The 26,322-nt window shown below is 36.4% G+C and overlaps 1 protein-coding gene across 1 annotated transcript in view; it reads left to right on the top strand.

Moving 5' to 3' along the window:
• The window catches only part of LOC150075056 (band 3 anion transport protein-like), a 934,629-nt gene that overhangs the window by 633,704 nt on the left and 274,603 nt on the right, over positions 1-26,322 (top strand). Inside the window, exon 15 of the mRNA XM_090388866.1 lies at positions 4,623-4,806. Within this exon, the coding sequence (XP_090244992.1) occupies positions 4,623-4,806 (184 nt within the window). The remainder of the gene's footprint in view (positions 1-4,622; positions 4,807-26,322) is intronic.

The raw sequence follows: 26,322 nt of genomic DNA on the forward strand, positions 1-26,322 counted from the left end.
TAAATATACAAAACAACAGTGGACTTAACACCGAACCCTGTGGGACTCCACTAATAACATTAGTCCAAGAAGAGCAGCACCCATTGATTACCACCCTCTGTCTTCTCGCACTTAACCATCCTTTTATCCATTGTAGCAACTTACCCTTAATACCATTCTGCTCCAATTTGTACAGCAGTTTTCCATGCGCAACAGTGTCAGAAGCTTTCCTGAAATCCACATATATGATATCAAAATTGTTTTTTGCATCCAGTTCCTTTGTAACCACGTCATAATATCCTATCAAATTTGTCAGACAAGACTTTCCCTTAACAAACCCATGCTGTGTCTGAATTATTGCTGCAGTCTTGTCTAGATGATCCTGCAATGCATCTTTAACCAGCGACTCCATTATTTTACCCGGAACAGAAGTTAAACTAACTGATCTGTAATTACTCGTGTCACCCTTCGATCCCCCTTTGTGAATTGGGGATACATTTGCACATCTCCAGTCCGTGCGAACCTCCCCTGAGTCCAAGGATGCTCTCATAATTATGGCTAAGGGTTTGCTTAGTTGCTTTGCCGCCTCCTTTAATATAACTGGATAGATCCCATCCACCCCAGGTGCTTTTCTTACGTTTAACTTTAACAATTTCTCTTCCACTTTGCTCTCAGTTATTACAAGATCATTAAGCACCCTGCTACAATTTGATAACCTTCTGCCATTTTCAAACCTTAATAATTCCTCACGTGTGAATGTAGATGCAAAATACTCATTGAGTTTGTTTGCTATCTGAGCAGGATCATCAACAGTCGAACCATCGATGTCAAGTGGACCAATCAGATTCATCCCCTTCCTTTTAGAGTTTATATAAGTAAAGAAATCCTTGCTGTTTTTCTTAGCATCTTTTGCCAAGGATTTCTCGTAATCTGCCTTCGCCTGCTGAACCTCCTTTGTGACCTGATTACAGATTAACTTGTATCTGCCATAGGCTTCTGAGTCGCTTGATAATTTATATGCATCCCATGCATTTTTCTTCTCTGTTACGAGTCTCATTAGTTCATTTGACAACCATTTAGGCCTAAACCTTGAACAATATTTCTTAATAGGTATGAAACTTTTAGTAGCTTCCACGCTTAATTCCTTGAATGCTTCCCACTTAGAATTTACTGTTGGTAACATCGTCAGTTGATCCCACTGTACAGAATTTAAAAACTGTCGGAGACCACTGTACTCGCCTTTACGGAAGCAAAAACCCTTTCCTTTACCCCTGATGGTAATTAAATCTTTAAGTAAATCCCACGTCAGTACACTGTGATCACTGGCACCTAGTGGTTCTTTTATCTGCAAATTCCTAATACATGAATGATCACTGCTGATAACCAGATCAAGAGTATTACTTTCTCTGGTTGCCTCTCGAACATGCTGCTGCAGAAAACAATCATCCAATAAATCCACAAAAGTCTGACTAGTGTGTGAGTGCCCAACCCACAAGTTCCAGTCAATATCTGGGAAGTTAAAATCCCCCATTATAAGACATTCTGATTTACTAGCCCACTCTATTTCTCTGTACAATTGTTCATTGTACTCATTCGAGTCATTAGGCCTATAACGCACTCCTACTCTAATTTTTGCTTTCGCAGTGCTTATGTCACAACAGACTGAGTCAACAGTGCACTGTTCATCTATATCAACTGGATGCACTTCTTTTGATTTTATGTTTTTCTTTATTAACAGCATAATACCTCCTCCCTTCCTATCCTGTCTATCCTTTGTGTACACATTGTACTCCCCAAATTCCAGTTCAGCATTCCTTATATCTGGGTGACACCACGTCTCTGATATCCCAACAATATCTGCCTTTGATGTCTTGACCAACACTTCAAATTCATCAAATTTATTTACTATACTTCTAGCATTGGTATACATGCAAGTATGTTATCCTTTAGAGATCAGGAAGTCATAATCCCACTGTATAAGCCAATTGTAAGACCACATTTGGAATACTGTGTTCAAGTATGGAGACCTCATCTGAAAAAAGACATTGAGCTTCTTGAAAGAATCCAAAGACAGGCAACTTGAATGGTGAGATCGACAGGACAACTGTATGAGGAAAATCGATTATGTGGGCTACATAGCTTGGCAACCAGGCACCTCAGAGGTGACCTGATTGAGGTTTGCAAGGCTCTGAGAGGCATTAGTATAATGAATGAAGGTGGAATTTTCACTGTTACAGGGGGTCCCCTGTATCTGAGTCTTCATTATCTGAGTCCCTGCCGTTTTGAGGATTTGAAAATTAAAGAATTAAAGCTTTTTCCCTTGAGAAAATTGACCAAGCACCCTTTTTTTTCTTTTTTTTTTTTTTCTTGTGAGAAAGATTTTCCTCACGATCATGCAACAAATGTTAAGCGCAAAGTTAAAGACATAATAAATGCTATGACACAATTTTATATGAAAAAAGACAACAGAAAAAGAAGAAGAAAAAGAAAAAAAAAAAAACACGAACAACTCTGGATTCATTCTTTATTCGTACAACTGAAAAATAGTGTAACTTCAATAAACTTTATTTAACCTTACATTGTGTAGCATATTATAATAAAAAATGTCTAATAAAATAATTTTCTCCTTATTTTCAGTTCCTTCAATTCATTTTTTGCTATGTAGAAGTACATAATAAACATTACTATATAATATTGGTGTAGATGTAATACTGTATAATATCGGTGTAAATGCCCAGTTGCATTTAGTCTTACTTAAATATCAGTGTAGATACACCATATCTACTCATCCTTCTCAACGAGTTGCCCCCGTGTTACACTACTTCGAATAAGTAACGCTTCACTTGCAATACCAGGGTTACTTGCCCACCTACCGATGAAAAGCCAACTAGCTTTGAAACAGTGCCGTCTGGGTGGCGGCGCTCACCGACAATAAGTAACAAGTCTTCTCTTTTGTTACTTATTTGAGGTAGTGCAATAAATGTGCAACTCATTGTGAAGGATAAGCACAATATGAGATACAGATGAAATGATGCTTTTCACACTTCTATCATAGTTTTTCTTTAAGAGTTGTCTATGGTGTATCTACACCGATATTATATAGATATAGAATCTTAAACTCCTAAAATATTATGCCTAGTTGCATTTTAGTTTTATTTAAATGCTGACTGGGCTAGCCAGGTGGGTAAGGTTGCGGGTTCGAATCCCGCCGTGGGCTTGGATCATAGTAAAATGCAAAAACTTTGGGAGGTGCATTATGGCCACAGAAGCCGATGCACCAACAACTAACAAAAAAAAAAAAAAAAGCATTTAGGTTTATTTAAATAATAAACATTATGAAAATTTGTCCCCGTTTTAAGTGGAATTTTCTGGAACCAGTTATCTTCGGATAACGAGGATCCCCTATGTAAAGAATTCTAGAACTAAGGGTTATAAATTAAAATTACCGTGGTTGAGGTTTAGATTAGATTGTAGGAAGCTTTCTTTTAGCCACTGAGTTGTTGATTGCTGGTTCAATTTGTGCTCACAGGTAGTTGAGGTGGATAATTTGAATAAATTCAAAGGTGAACTGGATAGTTACCTGTGTGAGGAGGGAATCATATAATTTGTGTTTCTAATCTACTTGGTTGGGTTTTTGTTTTTTTCCCAGTGTAGCAAAAGACTGTGGCTTCCTTGCACTATATGATGAATATTATTACTATACTACTATCACTGTAAGTTCAGCAAATATATACTGCTGCTTTGTGTAGTTGTTGCAAAAGCAACGTTTGTTGGTTCTCATCTGTTTAATGTGTTTGAAGAGGATCAGTTTATGATGAGTATTATTCTTGAAAAATAAATGTCCTGTTGTGGCCCTGTACCAGTATTGGACTTCCAGTTTCAGTTCTGGATCTGGGTGCTATGAGCAATAAAACCATTGCATTTACTGGACAGTTTAAATCCTGCTGGCACACATGAAAAGGCAAGACATTTTTCCTAATCTCATATGATTTCAGTAAGGCCAAATAATATTAGCTCTTATAATTTGATCTCTAATTTTATATAATTTATTTTAAAAAATAATAATATTCCTTTATAGTTTTATGTATTTTTAATTTAGTGCATAAAATAATATTCAGATGAAACAAAATAAAGAGTATACAGAAAAGCAAATAGCAAAAATTTTGGGTTACTTAATAAATTTTTCACTATGAGATTCTAACACCATCACTATAGTTGATACAGCAATACTCTGCTGCTCATTGGAGAAAACATGTTAATCACTCATCTAGTTTTAAAAATGTATTGGGGTGTGTTGGGTGGGCTGAATATCACAGGCAGTGTTCTATCCAATCGAGACATAGTAAAATGAATTCCATCCAACGTGCCATTTCCAGTGCTTATCTAGACTGCTGCGTAGAGATACACTAGATATATTCCAGTGTGTTTATGTGGAATTTTGAATGCTCAATGTAGCATCTTCCTTAAAATACATCTGTTGAGTTTGCATTTATAATTTATTGCTCGTAAATGGATGAAAATGGGCATTCCTTTGAAAATAAATTTCAGAACAATTTCATAGTAATAAAATAAAAAATTTAATATTTCAGCTTTCAGTAAGTATTTTATTGGTTAGTAACAACAAATTACTCTTCATAATGCAGGATTTTCATGAAGTGGCATATAAAGCTGAAGAAAGAAAAGATCTTCTCAGTGCCATTAATGAATTTTTGGATGACAGCATAGTGCTTCCACCTGGTGACTGGAAAAAACAATCCTTACTTCCCATACAAGATCTACGAAAGAAAACAGCACAGTTAAAGAAAAGAAAGGGGGAACCAGAAAAAGGTATGAATAGAATGCACACACACACACACACACACACACACACACACACACACACACACACACACACACACACACACACACACACACACACACACACACACACACACACACACACAATCGTCCTGTTTCTCCCTATCCTCCTATTTATATCACTTGATTTGATATTTATTTCCTTTTGCATTTCATCCTTAGTGAAGTACTCCTCAAAATATTTACTTGTCATGATCTCTTAATTTGTTAGGTCTCTCATCACGGGGGAGGGAACCCTTTGGTTCTTTTATGGTTATTTCTACTCTTTTTGAACTTTTCACAGTCTTTTTTACATAGAATATCATTTTTGGAACTCTGCTTTAATGAATGCCCCCACTCATGACATTCTCCTCATACTTCTTATCTTTATGCCTTTCAAGCATTCTTTCATAGATATGGTAATTTTAGTTGGGGTAGAGGCTGATTTTTTTTTTTTTTTTTGTGTTCACCACAGTCTTTGCCACAACTTGGCTATAGGTTGGCTGTCTTATTATTATAGGATTCCATTGCAATCATTTACTCTGCTCTGTAATGCTGCTATTTTTTAATTGTTCAAAATTTTGATTATTTCCTTGATTATGTCAGTTTTCATTATTTTAAACTGTCCTCATGGGCCTCTATTTCCCACCGACATTTATCTATAACTTCTAGAGTGCATTTATTGTACAGCCATAGTTTCATCTGCTTAATTTTCAGTAGAATGGAAAGGCTGATTCTCTGTTTATTTTATTTTATTTCAATGTATTGTCTGTTTATTGCAGTGTTACCCAATACCATTTCTTCTATTATACTGTTAATTCAGTTATTCCTTTTAGCTTTTATAACATCCTAACCTAAATCTTCTTTATTAGATCTTTAGCCATTTTACCACACATAATTCTACTCTTATTTTCATGAATAAAATTAGAAAAATAAATCTGTTGTATAGTTCTCACTTTTGTGATCATAAGCAAGTCAAAAAAAAAAAAAAAAATTGGAGTTGTTACCTGACGGCCTGGATCATTAAAGGTGAATTTTGATCTTCTAAATTTTGAACAAATTAATGGAAATTATTCCAATTATCAGGAGTTAATAAGCTTCTAAGTTACTGTACGTGTTCTGTACTGTACTGTACTGTACTAAATTTCAGTCTTCTAGGACGATTCTATGTTACACACTCATGATCACAGCTATATCCGGCAAAAGGTCAACTAATGATAAAAAATTAAAGGTCTATATAACATCAACTAATTAATGCAGTCATACTAAATAATAAATGATTTGCTTTCACTCAACTGGTGGTTGATTACTGGAACAAGTTTCTGTCTGTTATTGTGGAAAAGGATAGTTTGAATAAAGTCAAGGAAGAACTAGATGAACTGTTGGTGGGGATGGATAGGTGAAATGGATTTTTATTTTTTTATTTTTTTGGCTAATGCTGTTATAAGCTTGCTTTCTTGCAGCAGCATATTGGACATGTCACTATGGAAAATAATATCCTTGATCTTATTATCAACAAAGGTTATATGGTGGACATTTATGAATCTTAAAGTGAAGAAACCACTAACATGATGTAATCAGTGTATTACACTGATTACATCATGTTAGTGGTTTCAAAAATCACTGTATTTATACTGGATTTATTTACAAATAACTACTAGAAAGAGAAAAGACATTTGTTTTCAGAAAGGAAATGTCAAATGAATTGATGACCTTATGGAAAGCAATATTGTTGATCTAATTATCAGCAAAGGTTTGGTGGACATTTATAAATCTTCCAGTGAGGAAACCACTAACATGATATAATCAGTGTATTATTAATACGAGATATATTGAAAAATAACTACTGGAAAGAGAAAGGACATTTGTTTACAGAAAGGAAATATCAAATGAATTGATGACATTAGCTTATGAGGAGAAATATTTTCATGGGATGATTATAATTATCAAATAATTTTAGTAGTAGTAAAAGGGGCAAATGATCAAAAAACAGGTTGGCGCCTCCGTAGCCAGGTGGGAAGGAGCAGTAGTACGTAGCACACGCTTCTTGATTAGACAGGGGTTCGAGCCCGTCACCACCAAATACGGAGGATGAGGAAAGGTCAGGAAATGACCACCGCATTTCCCGGAGCAATATGGCCTTAGTTGCTAATGCTCCTAAAAACCAAAACAACAACAATCAAAAAACAGGAAGCTTATATAGCATGATCCAAAAAAAAAAAAAAAACTCCTATCCTGCAACAGTCCTTCTCAACTTGAATTTATTCCCCTTCGCTTATGTAGGCTCAGAAAAATGAGGAAAGTCATTCACATTCAGCTTACTCAATCGATTAAAGGCCTTAAACAACTCGATCAGGGTGCCTTTGTAGCCAGGTGGACAGGAGCAGCAAAAAAGCCAAATAACAAACAAACAACTCAATCAGATCACCCTGTGAGTGTAGTCTCCAGAAGCTGCAATTTGCATAACTGAAGCCTTTCTAGGTAAGAGCGCCCTTTCGTTCCCCTTCACCAATCTGTTTGCTGCACCCATTCCAATGGATCTACATCCTTCCTAAAGTGAGGCCTCCAGATCTGTATCCAATATTCAAGGTGCAGCCTAACCTTGTACAATGGTTAGGCTGCACCTTGTACAAAGAGATAATCCATGCTAGCAAATTTTTTCTATATAGTAATAGTAAAAGAGACATGTGATGCAAGAAAGCAAACATATGACTTTGTGGCATCAGCCAAAAAAAAAAAAATAATAATAAATAAATTCACACAACCATTCCCTCTAAATGTTTGTCCAGTTCCTCTTGAATTTACTTAAGCTATCAACTTCCACAATGAAAGATGGAAGTTATTCCAGCAAATAAACACCACTGGCTAAAAGCAAATTTCTGCACATCTATTCTAAAACTGTCTTTCCTGAATTGGAATTTATGCCCCTCAGGTTCTTAATCTGAGTAAGTGGAATAATCCTATCAGAATTCAGTGTGCTCAACCCATTCAAGGCCATATAGACCTCAATCAGATCACCGCGCAGGTGCCTAGTTTCCAGCCCCTGCAATTTGCAGAACTTAAGCCTCTCTTGGTAAGAGGATCCCTTCATTCTCCTCACCAATCTTGTTGCCCTTCTCTGTACATGCTCAAGCAAATCTATATCCTTCCTAAAATGAGGCCTCCAGACCTGTAGGCAGTACTCAAGGCATGACCTGACCATTGCCTTATATAAAGGGATAATCACTTCCTTTTCCCTGCTAGCAAAATTCGTGTATAGCATTGACAAAACCCCATGACCTGCTCTTGCGGCCTGTCTGCATGCTCAGAAAACTTTATATCTGACTGCACAATTACTCCCAGGTCTTTATCATTTTCTGCCACCCAAGTACCACACAGTTTGTATGCTCCTCTGGGGAGTCTTTTTCATTTTCTACTGTCCTGAGTGTAGTGCCACACAATTATCATTAGCATTAGTAGAGGCATATGATGCAAGAAAGCACGCTTATATAGCATCAGCAAAAAAAAAAAAAAAAAAAAAACCACTTCCCATTTCACCCTTCCATCACTCCAGATGTTTGTCTAGTTCTGTCTTGAACTTATTTAAGTCGTTGACCTCCACTATAACAGATAAAGTTTGTTCCAACTATCAACCACCCGCTGGCTAAAGGAAATTTCCGCACATCTATGTTACAATTGTCTTTATTGAATTTGAATTTATTTCCCCTCAGGTGAGAAATCTGAGCAAGAGGTATAATTCCATCAGCATTGAGCTTGCTGAAACCATTCAAGGCCTTATACACCTCAATTAGATTACCTCGCAAGTGCCTAGACTCCAGATGCTGCAATTTGCAGAACTTAAATCTTTCTTGGTAACATAAAAACTTTCTTCCACTCACAAATCTCATTGCCCTTCTCTGTACTTGTTCCAGCAGCTCTACATCATTCCTAAAATAAGGCCTCCAGATCTATATGCAGTACTCAAGGTGTGGCCTGATCATTGCTTATACAAGGGGACAATCACCTCCTTATCCCTTCTAGCAAAATTCCTGTATATCATTGGCAAGGCCCCATGACCTACTCTGGCAGCCTGTCTGCACTGATCAGAAAACTTCATACCATTACCCCCAGGTCTCTTTCATTCTCCACTATCCTAAGTGTAACACCACCCAGTTGGTTCATTTCTCTGGTGTTACTGCTACTCATATGCAGTACTTTGTATTTGTCAATGTTAAACTTCAGTTGCCACTTCTCAGCCCATTTGCCCAACTTTTACAGATCCTGTTGCTGCAGCATACAACCCTGCCAACCTTTATATCTGTTACCCATGTGCAGTACTTTGAATATGGGTAGCAGTAATTTGCATATGTTAATAGATGCAAAAAATAATTTTGATATTCTATAGATTTCAGTGAAGATTTAATACTGATCCACAGGAATTGCAATGCAATGCAAATTGGAGCCAATTTACTGCTATGGATAAAGGGATAGCTGAGTAGCAGGAGACTGAGGATAATTATTATTATTAATAGTTTATTATTATTATTATGGACAAAACGTCATTTTGTATTGGATCTTTTACTGTTTTCAGTATTTATTATGATATTGATGCCGACACATCAGTTTTAATGTTTACGTTTGTTGATGATGTAAAGATGGAAAAGGTGGTTAATTACAGAGATTAGTGTATGCTACCCCATAATATCTGGATAAATTTGGCAGACCAGCCAAAAAATGATAGTTGAGTTTTAAAATTGATAAATGTAATGTACCTCATTTTGGGAAATAATGCCAAAATAAACATAACACTTGTGTGGTACAAAATTCAAGGTGGCAGACAGTAAGAAAGGGATGATTGTACAATCCAACATGAAGTTTTATGTGGTTTAACAAAATGAATTTTTTTTTTTACCAAAGAAGTAAACTCACTTTTCTAAAGATCGGAATGGATGACTTTAAGTTACTATTATGCAAGAGGACCATTTTCAACTGTGAGGGGTTAATGAAGAAATTCCATTCAGATGTACCATACACTTTAGACAATTCCCTAAAATCTCTATTGTTAATGGCAGTAGCAGAGCAAACCATTTACTGTAAAGGATGTTGCCATAACTTGGTTTATTTTTTTATAGTGAGATGCTTTGGTGTTCTTCTTAACCAAATGTTTCTACTTTAGTATCGAGGCGAGAAGTTCAGCTTTATCTCTGGAGATGGCTAGGCTCTAATGAGCTTATTCAATTCATCTTAATAGTTGTGACACCGATGTTTGCAGGGTGTGTTTGGGAATGGCTGATATTCTCAGGTCTTCATCAATTACGCCTTCATCAAATTTCATTTTGTCATATGAAGAATCTAGTCCATGCTACAGAAGTACCAGATTTGGTTTATTGTGATCAGACTAATTGCTCATTGTGAGGGATTGGTCTCATTGCTGAATACAGATTGGATAAACAGTTTTGCGCTTATTCTCTGCTGAGGATCCACTTACATTTATATTACAAAATAACAGTCATTGTGGTTTTTTGGCTCCCTCCACATCATTAGTCTTCTGGCTCTCTCTGCATCATGAATATATCAAATGGCATTAACTTTTCCCTTTTGTTCAACCACTCACATTGCAGAATGTGTAGATTATTTAAAAAAAATACATTATTTTAAAAATATATTATATACTAGTGAATATTTTTTAAAGACTTTTCATTCAGAGTGGGAAAATATTTGAACTGTTTTATTCACAAGAAGAGCATGAACAAGAGAATTGTTATTGAAATTTTATTAATAATAATTTTCACCCTGCATCTCTGTTGTTTAATATAGTTTATAACGTACCTTGTGTCATATTAATATAAGGTAGCTACAATGCAATCTGATAAAAGTACTGTTAAAATTGGTTTAATGTACTTTGGTGGAGTCATAGTTCTTGGCAGCACTACTTTAGTTTACTGTCATAAGCAAGCACATGTTACATAGTGAATCACAGTTTGTTTGTTTGTTTGTTATTTAGTTTTTAGGAGCATTAGCAACTAAGGCAATATTGCTCCAGGATATGCAGTGGTCATTCCCTGACCTTTCCGCATCCTATGTATTTGGTGGTGATGGGCTCGAACCCCGGTCTAATCAAGAAGCGTGTGCTATGCACTGCTGCTCCTTCCCACCTGGCTATGGAGGTGCCGTGAATCACAGTGAATCACATATTACCATGAGAGGTGGCTTAAAAAACAGGAGAAACAGAGTTGAAAGTTTATCAATGAGAAGGTAAAAATAGAAAAGTGTTGAAAATAACTAACAATCTCATATTTGTTTTGTCACAAAGACTGAACAAAATGTTTCTTCTCTAAAGTGGAAAAGTGAGAAAATTGGGTAATTATTTTTTTAATATGTAATGAATATTTGTTTTCGAAAACATATTTCAGGACTTGTAATGATTCTTATACAGCACATCCTTCTATAGCGTGCCATCTTACAATATGCATTTCACATTAAAACTCAAAGTTACAACACGAACCCCCATGCCTGCATACTTCTTTCTCATTAGTGTTATTTCATTCTATGGTTGTCTGTGAATGCATGTTGCACAATTTGTGTATACAAATTTCTATTTGATAATATGAACCAGAGCTGTAATGCTTAATACGTTCTATGCTGATCTCAATATTTATAAAATAATAAGAGAAGTTTACCTCAATATAGTACGTAGAACACTTCCGTATGATACTCTCCAGAAATTAAAACGAAAAAATCGAAAAACTTACATTAGAGTAACAAATAATTTTTAAAAATAATTAAAAATAAATTTAACACAATAAAACTCAATTTAACAAAATTAAAAATCAATTTAATGAGAAAAAATTGCAAAACGATTTTCTTCCTGAAGCTGACCGCTTTTTGACCGTATGTCGTGATCACAGGAATGAAAATTACCAAATAGGGGTGAGTATGGAACTTAAATAGAGATTATTTTTCTTCGCACATGCGCATAAAAGCCTACAAAACAGAGATGAGATAGGGCCGACAAACATTAACAGAATTTTCATGTAATTTTATTTCTACGGTTTCTGCAATTAATAGTCGCATATAATTACGTTTGACACGTAATAAAAAAAGCCTTTGGCCCCGTTAAATAAAAAAGTGTTTTTCGTTAAAAGCGTGAAAGACTAATTCTGATGCTGCTGAATGAGAGGCATGAACTGAGGCTGCATGTTGATTAACACGAATATTCAAAGGAAAACGTGTCGAACCCTGGTAAGATGAGTTGCAATCACCGCAAGAAATGTTGTATACCAGGTCATTAATTTGTGTTGCGAACGAGGAAAGGACTGAGTTCAGTATAGTGTGTAATTTCCGTATTGGCCTGGCCATAATTTTAAATTCAGTATCTTTAAAGAACCTGTTAAGCTGTTTGCACCACTGTTCAACATATGGGACAGAAATGAAGTATTTTTTGATATTCCTGTTGTTGGTTGGTATAGTATTTTTTATCCTATCCTTAGCTTGTACCCTAATTCGGTTTATTGTAGCAAGAATAACCCCTATTTAAGAATCTGCTGGTTAATATTTGTATTTCTGAGCCCAAAGCAGATTCTGTCATTGAATATTTGTAGGCATTTAGAAAATCGTTTTGCAATTTTTTTCGTTAAATTCTTTTAATTAATTTTCTTTTTTTTAATTGCGGTAAATTGATTGTTAATTCTGTTTTATTGTGTTAAATTGATATTTAATTCTGTTTTATTGTGTTAAATTGATATTTAATTGTGTTAAATTGATTTTTAATTATTTTTTAAAATTATTTGTTACTCTAATGTAAGTTTTTCAGTTTTTTCGTTTTAATTTCTGGAGAGTATCATATGGAAGTGTTCTACGCACTATTTTGAGGTAAACTTCTCTTATTATTTTACAAATTTTTATACACTTCCTGTATATACATATTCATACTTAAATTCATACTACCTGTAACAAACAATGAAATAAATGCTGAAATAAAAATGGAAGTTTTAAAGTTTTGGTGAAAATAGATTGAAAGATGTCCCTTCAAAAGAAAAAGAAAATTGGATAATATGATGATCAGTTTATTTAAAAACAAATTATTGACTAATTTATTTAAAAGAAATAAAAATAAAAAAGACATGCTAGACATCTGACCTTAAATTCATTCTTTAAAAATGAAAATTAGTCATCAAAAACAAAACAATATTGCCATGCCATGTATATTTTATTTCAATAACTTTTTATTACTTTTATTTAATAACCTTTGAGTTTTACTATGTTATTTACCAGTCATAGCATAATATATGAAAAGTACTTATAATACTATATGTACTGTATTCATAAAAATAAATTTTAAAATAGTAAGTAATGATGTGACTTCTTATAGCTTTTAGCTTGATTTATAGCTTTTATGGAGCATATCCATGACTGATACATCTAAATGTGCATGCTGTAGTGTGTGTAGTATGCATTACTCACGATTTTTTTAATGTATGTTGTGTGCAGTGGCAGACTGGGTCTAAAAATATTGGTTGCCAGGAGAAAAAGGGGCCCCACCCACAACTATTATATTTTCAAGCTACTAAAAGGTCATTAACATTTTAAACATATAGTCTAATGTTATTGCAAGGGCCCCACTTGTAATCAAGCAAGCTGACACCCTGACCAGTCCACCACTGGTTGTGTGTTATAGCAGAGTCAACTGTATTTTTAAATACTAATGCACTACAAAGAATTTGGAGTGCTAAGGAATCAAATATAGAAATAACTAGACGTTCCTATACTTTTGAGAAAATATATTCAGAAAACCTTGCCAGCACTCCAAATTCTTTGCAGGCATCTGACCTTAAATCTTTGACAAAAAAAAAAAAAAAAAAAAGGTGACTACTTATTGAAGGATTTCTATCTGGTAGCCAATAGATCTTAAGGGCACTCAATAGAATTAAAAATGAGGATTCTAGCACACTTTTCCACTTTTACAAACACAAAAAAAAATAAATTCTCTAAAAACACCTCATTTTTCCTTAAAATCATTCATTTTTCTAAAATTAGCATTAGCATTAGCATTAGCATATGATGCAAGAAAGCAAGCTTATTCAGCATCAGCCAAAAAAAAAACAAAAAAAAAAAAACAAAAAAACCCACTCCCATTTCACCCCTCCGTTCGTTCGAAATACCTGTCCAGTTGAGCTTTAAATTTGTTTAGGCTATCAACTTCAACAACCAGTGATGGAAGTCGGTTCCACCAACCAACCACCCGCTGGCCAAAGGCAAATTTCCGCACATCTATCCGACATCCGTCCTTCCTCAATTTGAATTTATGCCCTCTGAGGTGATTATTCTGAGAAAGATGAAGAATCCCATTGGCATTGAGCATGCTCAAACCATTCAAAGCCTTATACACCTCTATCAGATCACCTCGCCGGTGCCTAGTCTCCAGACTCTGTAATTTGCAAAACTTAAGCCTTTCTTCGTAAGAGCAACCCTTTGTTCCATTTACTAATCTTGTTGCCCTTCTCTGTACCCGTTCCAGCAGCTCTACATCCTTCTTGAAATGAGGCCTCCAGACCTGTATACAGTACTCAAGATGTGGCCTTACCATTGCCTTATACAAGGGAATAATCACCTCCTTATCCCTGCTAGAAAAATTCCTCTTTATCATTGACAAGACACCATGAGCTACTCTTGCAGCTCGTCTGCACTGCTCAGAGAACTTCATATCTGCCTGCACAATTACCCCCAGGTCCTTTTCATTCTCCACCACTGTCAGTGTAGTACCGCAGAGTTGATACGTTGATCTGGGGTTACTGTTTCCCATATGCAGCACTTTACATTTGTCGATGTTAAACCTCATTTGCCACCTCTCAGCCCATCTGTTCAACCTGTCCAGATCCTGTTGCAGCAGCATAGCGTCAGTATTGTCCTTAACGACCCTGCCAACCTTTGTATCATCTGCAAACTTGGACATTAAACTTGATATCCCATCATCAATATCATTCATAAACACCGAAAACAACAACGGACCCAACACTGAACCTTGAGGAACTCCACTAATAACATTAGTCCACGTTGAGCAGTGTCCATTGATTACCACTCTCTGTCTTCTGCCACTCAACCATCCCCTTATCCATAGCAGCAATTTGCCTCCAATGCCACACTGCTCCAATTTGTGCAGCAGTCTTCCATGTGCAACAGTATCAAAAGCCTTTCTAAGATCCAAATATATAATATCAAAGTTATTCCCTGCATCCAGTTCTTTTGTGACTACATCATAGTATCCAATCAAATTGGTCAGGCAAGACCTGCCCTTAACAAAACCATGCTGCGTCTGAGCTATAACTGAATTCTTGTCTAGATGATCCTGCAGTGCTTCTTTAACCAGTGCCTCCATTAATTTACCTGGAACAGAAGTTAAACTAACAGGTCTATAATTACTTGTGTCAGCCTTTGAACCTCCTTTGTGAATTGGGGTCACATTTGCACATCTCCAGTCCATAGGTACCTCCCCTGAGTCCAAGGAAGCTCTCATAATTATGGCTAAGGGTTTGCTTACTTCCTTTGCTGCCTCCTTTAATATAACTGGATAGATCCCATCCACCCCAGGTGCCTTTTTTATGTTTATCCTCAACAATCTCTCCTCCACTTTCCTCTCAGTTATTACAAAATCATCCAGCTCACTGCCAATGTTTACTTTACCTACATCATTCTCCTTCCTGAATAACTCCTCATGCGTGAATGTAGATGCAAAATACTCGTTTAGATTGTTAGCCACCTGAGCAGGATCCTCAACTGTTGAACCATCAATATCCAGTGGACCAATCTGATTCATCCCTTTCCTTTTCGAGTTCAAGTATGTAAAGAACTCTTTTCTGTTTTTCTTTGCATCCTTTGCCAAGGATTTTTCATAGTCTGCCTTTGCCTGCCTAATCTCCTTTGTGACTTGGTTACAGACCAACTTATATCTATCATAGGCTTCCATGTCACCCATTAATTTGTATGTATCCCATGCATTTTTCTTCTCTGCCACATGTCTCATTAGTTCATCTGACAACCATTTAGGCCTAAACCTTGAACAATATTTCTTAGTTGGTATGTAAAGCCTGGTAGCCTCCAAGATTAGTTCCTTGAATGCTTCCCATTTTGAGTTTGCTGTTGGTAACATCATCAGTTGGTCCCACTGTATAGAATTTAAATACTGTCTCAGACCATCATAGTCGCCTTTACGAAAACAAAAACCCTTCCCTTTACCTCTGATGGTAGTTACCTCCTTGAGTAAATCCCACTTCAACACACTGTGATCACTGCCACCTAGTGGTTCATTTATCTGCAGGTTCTTAATGCATGAAGAATCACTACTGATAATCAGATCAAGAGTATTGCTCCCTCTTGTTGCCTCACGAACATGCTGATGTAGAAAACAATCATCCAATAAATCCACAAAAGCCTTGCTAGTGTGCGAGTGACCAACCCACAATTTCCAGTCAATATCTGGGAAATTAAAGTCCCCCATAATAAGACTCTCTGATTTACTGGCCCACTCTATTTCCCTGTACAATATCTTATTATACTCATCAGAGTCATTAGGCCTATAGCACACTCCTACTCTCAATTTTGATTTCCCTATGCTTATGTCACACCAAACTGACTCGACGCTGCCCTGTCCATCGATGTCGACTGGCTTCACTTCCTTGGACTTTATGTGTTTCTTAATTAATAGCATGACCCCTCCTCCCCTCCTGTCCTGTCTATCCTTTCTATACACATTGTATTCCCCAAATTCCAGTTCCGCATTACTTATATCTGTGTGACACCACGTCTCTGATATCCCAACAATATCTGCCTTTGATGTTTTGAGCAATACCTCAAATTCATCAAATTTATTTACCAAACTCCTAGCATTGGTGTACACGCAGGTATACATGCACCTGTTTCTATTCTTAGCTACCCTAACACAACCCATGTGTTTACTTGTACCGCAATGACTACCAGCAGTCTCTGAAATATCCTGCATCCTGTTTTTCAGACTTCTGCTCATTTCAATAGAAGCAGTGCAAGAATCACTTCCACCTCTGCCACTGGCTACTGTTAATCTATTAGTCCTTGTATCCCCCCCAACTAGCAGTTTTCCGACCCACCTAACACTGCCTCGACAGCATCAGCAAAAATTCTTGCACCCTTTCTATTTAAGTGTATCCCATCCCTGTAGAAGCAATCTCTCCTGTTAACAAGTACAGTCCAGGCTGAAAAAAATTCTACCCCTTGAGCCTTGCACAATCCCTCCAGGGCCGAATTGATCGACAAGGCTCTCATCATATACTCCCTCCTATCGTGTCTGGGCAGAATTGCAGACACTTTCAAGTTCAACCCTAATTCACGGCTTTTTTTCAACAGTGACCTGTACTTGCTAAGTAATTCCGCCGGTCTCCTACTCTTAATATCATTAGTGCCAACGTGTACAACTATATCACCTTTTGTGCCCTTAAAAGATGATATCCGCTCTACAACGTCATCAACCTTTGCCCCTGGCAGACATACCCTGGTCCTATTCCACCTATCCTTTTTACAAAGGATGTTCCCCGTTTCCCTGACAATAGAGTCACCAACAACTACTAGTTCCTGTGGGACCAGCGCATTCTGCCTAGGGGGCTGCTTCTGTGTTGCCTGATGACCAAGTGCAAGCTCTGGCGTTGATGTGGGCAGCTGAGAGCTTGATGGGCCCCTCAATTTATTTCCTTCGAGGGCATCCACCCTGTCCTTCAAGCTCTCATAAAGGCCCATAACAACGCTGAGTTGTCGCCTGATTTCCTTGCACTCCTTACATCGTGCACACACAAAGACATCCCCCTTGGCAGTATCATGTCCCGTACCCGACTGCTCCGCAAACATCAAGCAAACAGTGCATTTTACTAGACTGTGATTCAGAGGGCAACTGCCCCCCTCAGTTCTCCCCTGAACCACAGCACTCCCATTAGCTTGAGCCTTTTGCTTTGCTGCTCTGGTCAGAGTCATGATTCCGATTTAATTCAATAAAATTCAAAACAAAAATTAAATCCTTAAGTTATATCCCAAAACAGTTATGTTATATATATATTTTTTTCGGTATCTAGTGTTTTCTACGAGTTCCCTTTATACAACTTCCGTATCACGTGTACCACTATAGTTATGTATTAATTATTTGTTAGATTAAGTCGTTATATATATATATATATATATATATATATAGAGTTAAAAGTACAATTTAATTGACAATAAAGTTTATCAAGATTAATAGATTTACTGATTAGTTGACAATATTATATTATGCACTATACGACACTAAGCTTATGCTATCGTGTAAAAATGGCGGGAATTCACGAACGGTATTTCTACGGACTCGTAAGTATTGATTAGCTTCCAAATCTCGCTATCTCAATTTAGAATAAACTAAGGATCCTGACTAGGTCTATAATCTACTTATAGAAGATAATTTGATATAACAGTTGGTTAATAAATCGACTAAATTTGGTTAAAAAAAAAAAAAATTTGGTTTGTGACACGTGGATTTGATACCGTTACCGATACTAAGTAATATCTACAAAATCTCTGTCTAAGTTAAACTTTAAACTAAGTATCGTAACTAGGAATATAAAGCTACTCTAGAAAATAAGTTAATATGACAATTTAAACTAATAAAGCAGAAAATAAATCAGGAAAAACTTCTCTGTTTGAAGAGCTTTAAGGAGCAATGTCCCAAAATAAACTATAAAAATTGAAAAATTCCAATTATTTAATTTTTTTTAAGAAAATAATCTATGTTTAAACAAAAAATGACAAAAAAAGTCTCCCTTTTTAATAAATTTATTTATTTTTCATATTTTCTGTTTCGAAATCAATTGAGTTTTATTTTTTCCTCCTTTTTTCCATAAATTAGTTTCATTTTTATTATATTGTAATCTTCAATATCTTTATGTTATTTTGTGGCTGAATCTTTTTAGTAAAAATACATTATCTCCTTTTTCTCTTAAAAAATTTGAAATAAAAAAAATTATTTCAAATTTTTTAAGAGAAAAAATTTTAAGTAATTTTTTCATTAAGATCTAAGTCTTGTAATTTTTTTAATGGAATACATCGAAATTGCCAACTGTTACGTTGTAGTCATTTTATTAGTTCCATTTATAAAAACATATTTTTTTCAAATATTTTTGGAAATAAAATTTTGCAAGGAATCTGAGCAAGAAAAAAAAGAGTGAAGTTATCAAATCTCATCCATATTGTAGAGATTTTAATAAAGCATATCAGAAAGAATGTTATAAATCTAAAATATCACTCAAAAATACAGAAGTTATTTCATGTGAATTTGAAAGAGAAATGCAAAAAACTTATTTGGAGAAACAGAAATACAGATTTAAATGTAAGAAGTCTTATGGAACTAAAGGGAAAAAAAGTAAGCAAAAATTATAAAAAAGAGAAGCTTATTTCAGAATTTCCAAAATATTCAAGATGTGATATTTATCGAAGAAGAGTATGTAAAGAACATGCAAAAAATTATCTCATTAGCAAGTGTAATTATGTCATAGATTGTGAATGCAGAATGAAAGTTTGAAGATTAAGTATGTATAATCATAGAAAATCAGACCAATATAAAACGAATCTTCTAGAAAAAAAAAAAAAAAAAAATGTGAGAAAAAATGAATTAATTTTAAAATCATGCAAAAATCACTGAATTTTTTTATTCATTTGACCATTAAAAAAAGTTGAAAAAATCAAGCTTTAATAAGTGATTTTTATTTCATAAATTTTTCTCTAGTAAGTGGATTCCGGTTATTTGGGCCACCAGTTAATCGGGGCAGCCATTTATTTGGGACAATGTGCTGCAGGAAACCACAGCACTTGAGATTACCCTACGATTGTCTCTGACCATAACACGTGGTCCATTCGGATTTATGGAAGTCACAACTATAAAACAATAAAAATAATTATCAGTTTCCGGTTTATTGGGCTTTTCTGTTAGTGAAATCTATTATAAACTGATAGTAAACTTGATCTTATTGAATTTGTGATAATACCGACACCTGGAATTCTGTGGAGTTTTGCGTTATTGTGGTGAAATGTGTTTTCCCTTCCGTGAAATCTTCAATCATATAAAAAACATAAATAAATTTCAGAATCTTTTCTTCATTCTTATTTTTTAAGCTTTGTAACTTGTTACTCTGTTTTCACTTGCTCATATCCTGTTAGTTGCAATTTGTGTGTGCTATGTCCTTTGTTATTGATTGCTTATCTTTTTTATTGTTTTACATTTTAAACTCCCCCCCCCCCCCAATGTCAGTGAACAGAAATATCAACTAGGTAGTATATACATATCACAGTGCATACTGATTAAGTTATGCACATAAGCATAAATTTATTTTTATTTTGCTAATCTGGGGAAAATATTCTTCCAATTTTCACATATCGTATAATTTTTTAATTGGTAAGGTAATAAAGTGTAAATTTGTGCTTTGTCTTTACTTTTATATCCTGTAGATAATATCCCTCCTATTTTTGCTTATTAGAATCACTGTTTAATAGAAGTAAAATTTAATTCACAAATGTGATCACAATGACTGGTGCTTGCTACATATCGTATAGTGAATGTACTTTCCTATGGTGAGTCCATTGTACTGTGATTTGTTCGTGGAGAATTAATCGTAAAGCAGGGGTACACTGTATTTTTAACTATTTTAACTATTTCACGTAACTATTTATGTGAATCTTCACGTAAATAGATAAAATAGTTAAAAAATAGTTGAAAAATAATTGGGGCAGCCGCTTAATCAAGCCAAAAAGCACTATCCCGATGTCCCAAATAACTGGAATCCACTGTATATGAGTAAGAAAGAGTACTCTGTATTAAGTCAAATGACTGTTAGAGACTTAAAAGATATTTACAAATAGTAGTAGTTGTAATGGTAAATGTTGCAAGAAAGGAAGCTTATATAGCACAGCCAAATAAAACAAAAAAAGTTCACCAATCCATACGTTCCAAGAATTTGTCTCATTTTCCCTTGAATTTATTCAACCATCCACTTAAATGACAACAACAGATGGAAGCCTGTTCTAGCAATCAACCCCTGTGGGCTGAAGGCAAACTTCTGCACATCTATCATGTAACCATCCTTCCTCAACTTAAATTTATGCCCCCGCATGTGTGTAGTCTGAGAAAAAGGAAGAATGTGCTATTCGCATTCAGCTTACTCAATCAATTGAAGGCCTTAAATGCCTCAATCGCATCAACCCACAGTTTCCATTTTCAATCATATCAACCCCTAGTCTCCAGAAGCTGCAATTTGCAGAATTGAAGCTTTCTACATAAGAGCACCCTTTTGTTCCCTTCACCAATCTGGTTCCTCTTCTCTTCACCTGTTCCAGCAAATCTGCTTCCTTCCTAAAATGAGGCCTCCAGACCTGTAAAAGTACTCAAGATGCAACCTAACCACAGCTTTATACAAAGGGATGATCCCTTCCATATCCCTTTGTATCAAAGATACAACTTTTGTATCTTTGTCTGCAAACATCGACATTACGCTTGATATACCTTCATCACTATCATCAATAAATATTGAAAACAATAAAGGACCCAGCACTGAACCCTGGAAACCCTGGAGCATAACTTCTGTTCCAGGAAAATTAATGGAGGCACTGGTTAAAGAAGCACTGCAGGATCATTTAGACAAGACTTCAGTTATAGCTCGGACACAGCATGGTTTTGTTAAGGGGAAGTCTTGCCTGACCAATTTGATTGGATACTATGATGCAGTCACAAAAGAACTGGATGCAGGGAATAGCTTTGATATTATATACTTGGATCTTAGAAAGGCTTTTGATACTGTTGCACATGGAAGACTGCTACACAAATTGGAGCAGTGTGACATTGGAGGCAAATTGCTGCTATGGATAAAGGGGTGGTTGAGGGGGAGAAGACAGAGAGTGGTAATCAATGGACACTGCTCATCGTGGACTAATGTTATTAGTGGAGTCCCTCAGGGCTCAGTGTTGGGTCCATTATTGTTTTCTGTATTTATAAATGATATTGATGATGGTATATCAAGCTTAATGTCCAAGTTTGCAGACGATACAAAGGTTGGCAGGGTTGTCAAGGACACTACTGACACTATGCTGCTGCAACAGGATCTGGAAAGGTTGAGCAGATGGGCTGAGAGGTGGCAAATGAAGTTTAACATTGACAAATGTAAAGTACTACACATGGGAAACAGCAACCCCAGAGCAACGTATCAACTCTATGGTACTACACTGACAGTGGTAGAGAATGAAAGGTACTTGGGGGTGGTTGCGCAGGCAGATATGAAGTTCTCTGAGCAGTGCAGACGGGCTGCAAGAGTAGCTCATGGAGTATTGTCAATGTTATACAGGAATTTTTCCAGCAGGGATAAGGAGGTGATTATTCCTTTGTATAAGGCAATGGTCAGGCCACACCTAGAGTACTGTATACAGGTCTGGAAGCCTCATTTCAAGAAGGATGTAGAGCTGCTGGAACGAGTACAGAGAAGGGCAACAAGATTAGTGAATGGAACAAAGGGGCGCTCTTACGAAGAAAGGCTTCAGTTTTGCAAATTACAGTGTCTGGAGACTAGGCACCAGCGAGGTGATCTGATAGAGGTGTATAAAGCCTTGAATGGTTTGAGCATGCTCAATGCTGATGGGATTCTTCCTCTAGCTCAGAATAATCACCTGAGAGGGCATAAATTCAAATTGAGGAAAGACAGATGTAGGATAGACGTGCGGAAATTTGCCTTTAGCCAGCGGGTGGTTGGTTGGTGGAACAGACTTCCATCCCTTGTAGGGGAGGTTGATAGCCTAAATAAGTTTAAGGCTCAGCTGGACAGGTATTTTGAACGAACAGAGGGGTGAAGTGGAAGTGGGTTTTTTTTTTTTTTTTTTTGGCTGATGCTGCATAAGCTTGCTTTCTTGCATCAAATGCCTCTACTAATGCTAATGCTAACTCCACTAATAACATTAGTCCATAAAGAGCAATGCTCATTGATAACCACTCTCTGTCTTCTTTTCCTTAATGCCACATTGCTCCAGTTTGTACAGCAGTCTTTTATGTGCAACAGTATCAAAAGCCTTCCTGAAACCTAAGTATATGATGTCAAAATTATTTTTTGCATCTAGTTTCTTGGTCAGTGCATCATAGTGATTATTGAGTGGTCTTGTAATTATACTGCAAACACAGCATGGATTTGTCAAGGGGCGGTCTTGACAAGAACGTCCCTTGACAAATCCATGCTGTGATTGCAGTATAATTACATGCCTGCCGAAATGGTCCTACATTACTTCTTTAACCAGTGATTCCATTATTTCCCTGGAACAGATGTTAAGCTTAGAGGTCTGTATTTACATGTGTCACCCTTTGATCATCCATTATGAATTGGAGACTTATTTGCATTTCTCCAGTCCATTGCAACCTCCCCTAATCCCAGGATGCTCTCATAATTATTGCTAAGGGTTTATTACTTCCTTTGCCACCTCCTTTAATATAATTGGATAAATTCCATCTGTCCCAGGCTCCTTTTTTTATGTCCATCATCAACAATTTCTCCTCCACTTCCCTTTCAGTTATGATAAAGTCATTTAGCTCCTCATTAGAGTATGAGCATCTAGCATTCCATTCCCTAAAGTTCCATTACTTGTGTGTGAATGTTGATGCAACATACAATTTTTCCACAACCTGATCAGGGTTATCAACAGTTAACCCATAGACATCAAGTTGCCCAAAGTGATTTGGGCCCTTTCTTCTTCTGTTAATATGAGCATAGAAGTCTTTGCATTCTTTGCCACAGACATTTCATAGTCTGCCTTAGCTTGGCTAACCTGCTCTGTGACTTGATTACAGACTAAATTATATCTACAATAAGTTTCTATATCACCTCATAATTTATATGCATCCCGTGCACGTTTCTTCCCTGCCATGTGTCTCATAATTCCATCTAACATCTATCTAGGTCTAAGCCTTGAACAGCCTAGTAGGAAAATCCTACTAGCTTCTTTATTACTTCTCTCAATACTTCTCATTTAGAATTTGATTTTGGTAACATCATTGGTTGGTCCTACTGCATACAATTTAAAACCTGTCTGAGACCACTGTATCACCATTACGAAAGCAAATGCCTTTCCCTTTATCCTTGACAAGTAGGTATGTCTTGAATTAAATTTCACAATGGTATATTGTATCGCTGCCACCCAGTGCCTCTTTTACCTGTTTATTCTTAACACATTTAGAATCACATATTGCTTCTTCTTGTTGCCTCTCTAACATGCTACAAAAGTATATAGCTGTTTGGTTTACTCATCACAGTCATTAGGCCTATAACATACTCCTACTCTCGGTTTTGTTTTCCCAGAAAAAATCTGGATGAACTGAATGAACTGCCTTAGATTTAACCCCTCCACCTCTCCCCTCTTGTCTGTCCTTTCTGTATAAATTATACTCCCATATTCAAATTCAGCATCACTTATGTCTGAGTGACAGCGATGACGACGCCACGTCTTTGCTATTTCTACAATGTCTGCATTCAAAAACTCAATCAGTACTTAAATTCATAAAATCTATTTACAGTGCTGCTAGCATTAGTGTACAGCAAGTATATGTGTACATGTTCTTACTCCTAGTTACCTGAACACAGCCCATGTATTCATTTGTTCCATAATTTGAAGAATATTTGCTGATGCTATCGAGGCAGTTTTAGGTGGGTCGGAAAACTGCTAGCTTGGGGGGGAGACAAAGACTAATAGATTAACAGAAGCCACTGCAGAGGTGAAAGCAATTCTTGAACTGCTTCCATTGGAATGAGCAGAAGCCTGAAAAACAAGATGCAGGATATTTCAGAGACTGCTGGGAGTCATTACGGTACAAGTAAAGACATGGGTTGTGTTAGGGTAGCTAAGAATAGAAACAGGTGCATGTATACTTGCGTGTACACCAATGCTAGGAGTTTAGTAAATAAATTTGATGAATTTGTGGTGTTGCTCAAAACATCAAAGGCAGATATTGTTGGGATATCAGAGATGTTGTGTCACACAGATATAAGGAATGCAGAACTGGAATTTGGGGAATACAGCGTCTACAGAAAGGATAGACAGGATAGGAAGGGAGGAGGGGTTATGCTATTAGTTAAGAAACACATAAAATCCAAGGAAGTGAAGCCATTCGACATCACTGGACAGTGCAGTGTCAAGTCAGTTTGGTGTGACATAAGCATTGGGAGATCACAATTGAGAGTAGGAGTGTGCTATAGGCCTAATGACTCTGATGAGTATAATAAGAAATTGTACAGGGAAATAGTGTGCCAGTAAATCAGAGAGTCTTATAATGGGGAATTTTAATTTCCCAGATATTGACTGGAATTTGGGGCCTGGTCACAAACACACTAGCAAGGCTTTTGTGAATTTATTGGATGATTGTTTTCTACATCAGCATGTTCGGGAGGCAACTAGAGGGAGTAATACTCTTGATTTGATTATCAGTAGTGATTCTTCATGCATTAAGAATCTGCAGATAAATGAACCACTAGGTGGCAGTGATCACAGTGTGCTGCAGTGGGATTTACTCAAAGAGGTAACTACCATTAGGGGTAAAGGGAAGGGTTATTGCTTTTGTAAAGGCGACTACGATGGACTGAGACAGTATTTAAATTCTATACAGTGGGACCAACTGATGATGTTACCAACAGCAAATTCAAAATGGAAAGCATTCAAAGAACTTATCTTGGAAGCTACTAGGCTTTACATACCAACTAAGAAATATTGTTCAAGGTTTAGGCCTAAATGGATGTCAGATGAACTAATGAGACATATGGCAGAGAAGAAAAATGCATGGGATACAAAAAATTAACAAGTGACAGAGAAGCCTATGATAGATACAAGTTGATCTGTAACCAAGTTACAAAGGAGGTTAGGCAGGCGGAGGCAGATTATGAGAAATCTTTCGCAACGGATGCAAAGAAAAACAGCAAAGAGTTATTTACTTATGTAAACTCTAGAAGGAAGGAGATGAATCAGATTGGTCCACTTGATATCGATGCGTCAATTGTTGATGATCCTGCTCAGGTAGCTAACAAACTAAATGAATATTTTGCATTGGCATTCACACATGAGGAGTTATTCAGCGAGGGGAATGCCATAGGTGTATTCAAATATGGCAGTAAGCTAGAGAATCTTGAAATAACTGGGAGTAAAGTGGAGGAGAAACTGTTGAAGATAAACACAAGAAAGGCACCCGGGGTGGATGGGATCTATCCAGTTATATTAAAGGAGGCAGCAAAGGAAGTAAGCAAACCCTTAACCATAATTATGAGAGCTTCCTTGGACTCAGGGGAAGTACCCATGGACTGGAGATGTGCAAATGTGACCCCAATTCACAAAGGAGGATCAAAGGGCGACAGAAGTAATTATAGAACTGTTAGTTTAACTTCTGTTCCAGGAAAATTAATGGAGGCACTGGTTAAAGAAGCACTGCAGGATCATCTAGACAAGACTTCAGTTATTGCTCGGGCACAGCATGGT

Source organism: Mastigoproctus giganteus, chromosome 14 (assembly GCF_048544385.1).
Source record: "Mastigoproctus giganteus isolate SK-2022 chromosome 14, ASM4854438v1, whole genome shotgun sequence".
NCBI lineage: Eukaryota > Metazoa > Arthropoda > Arachnida > Uropygi > Thelyphonidae > Mastigoproctus > Mastigoproctus giganteus.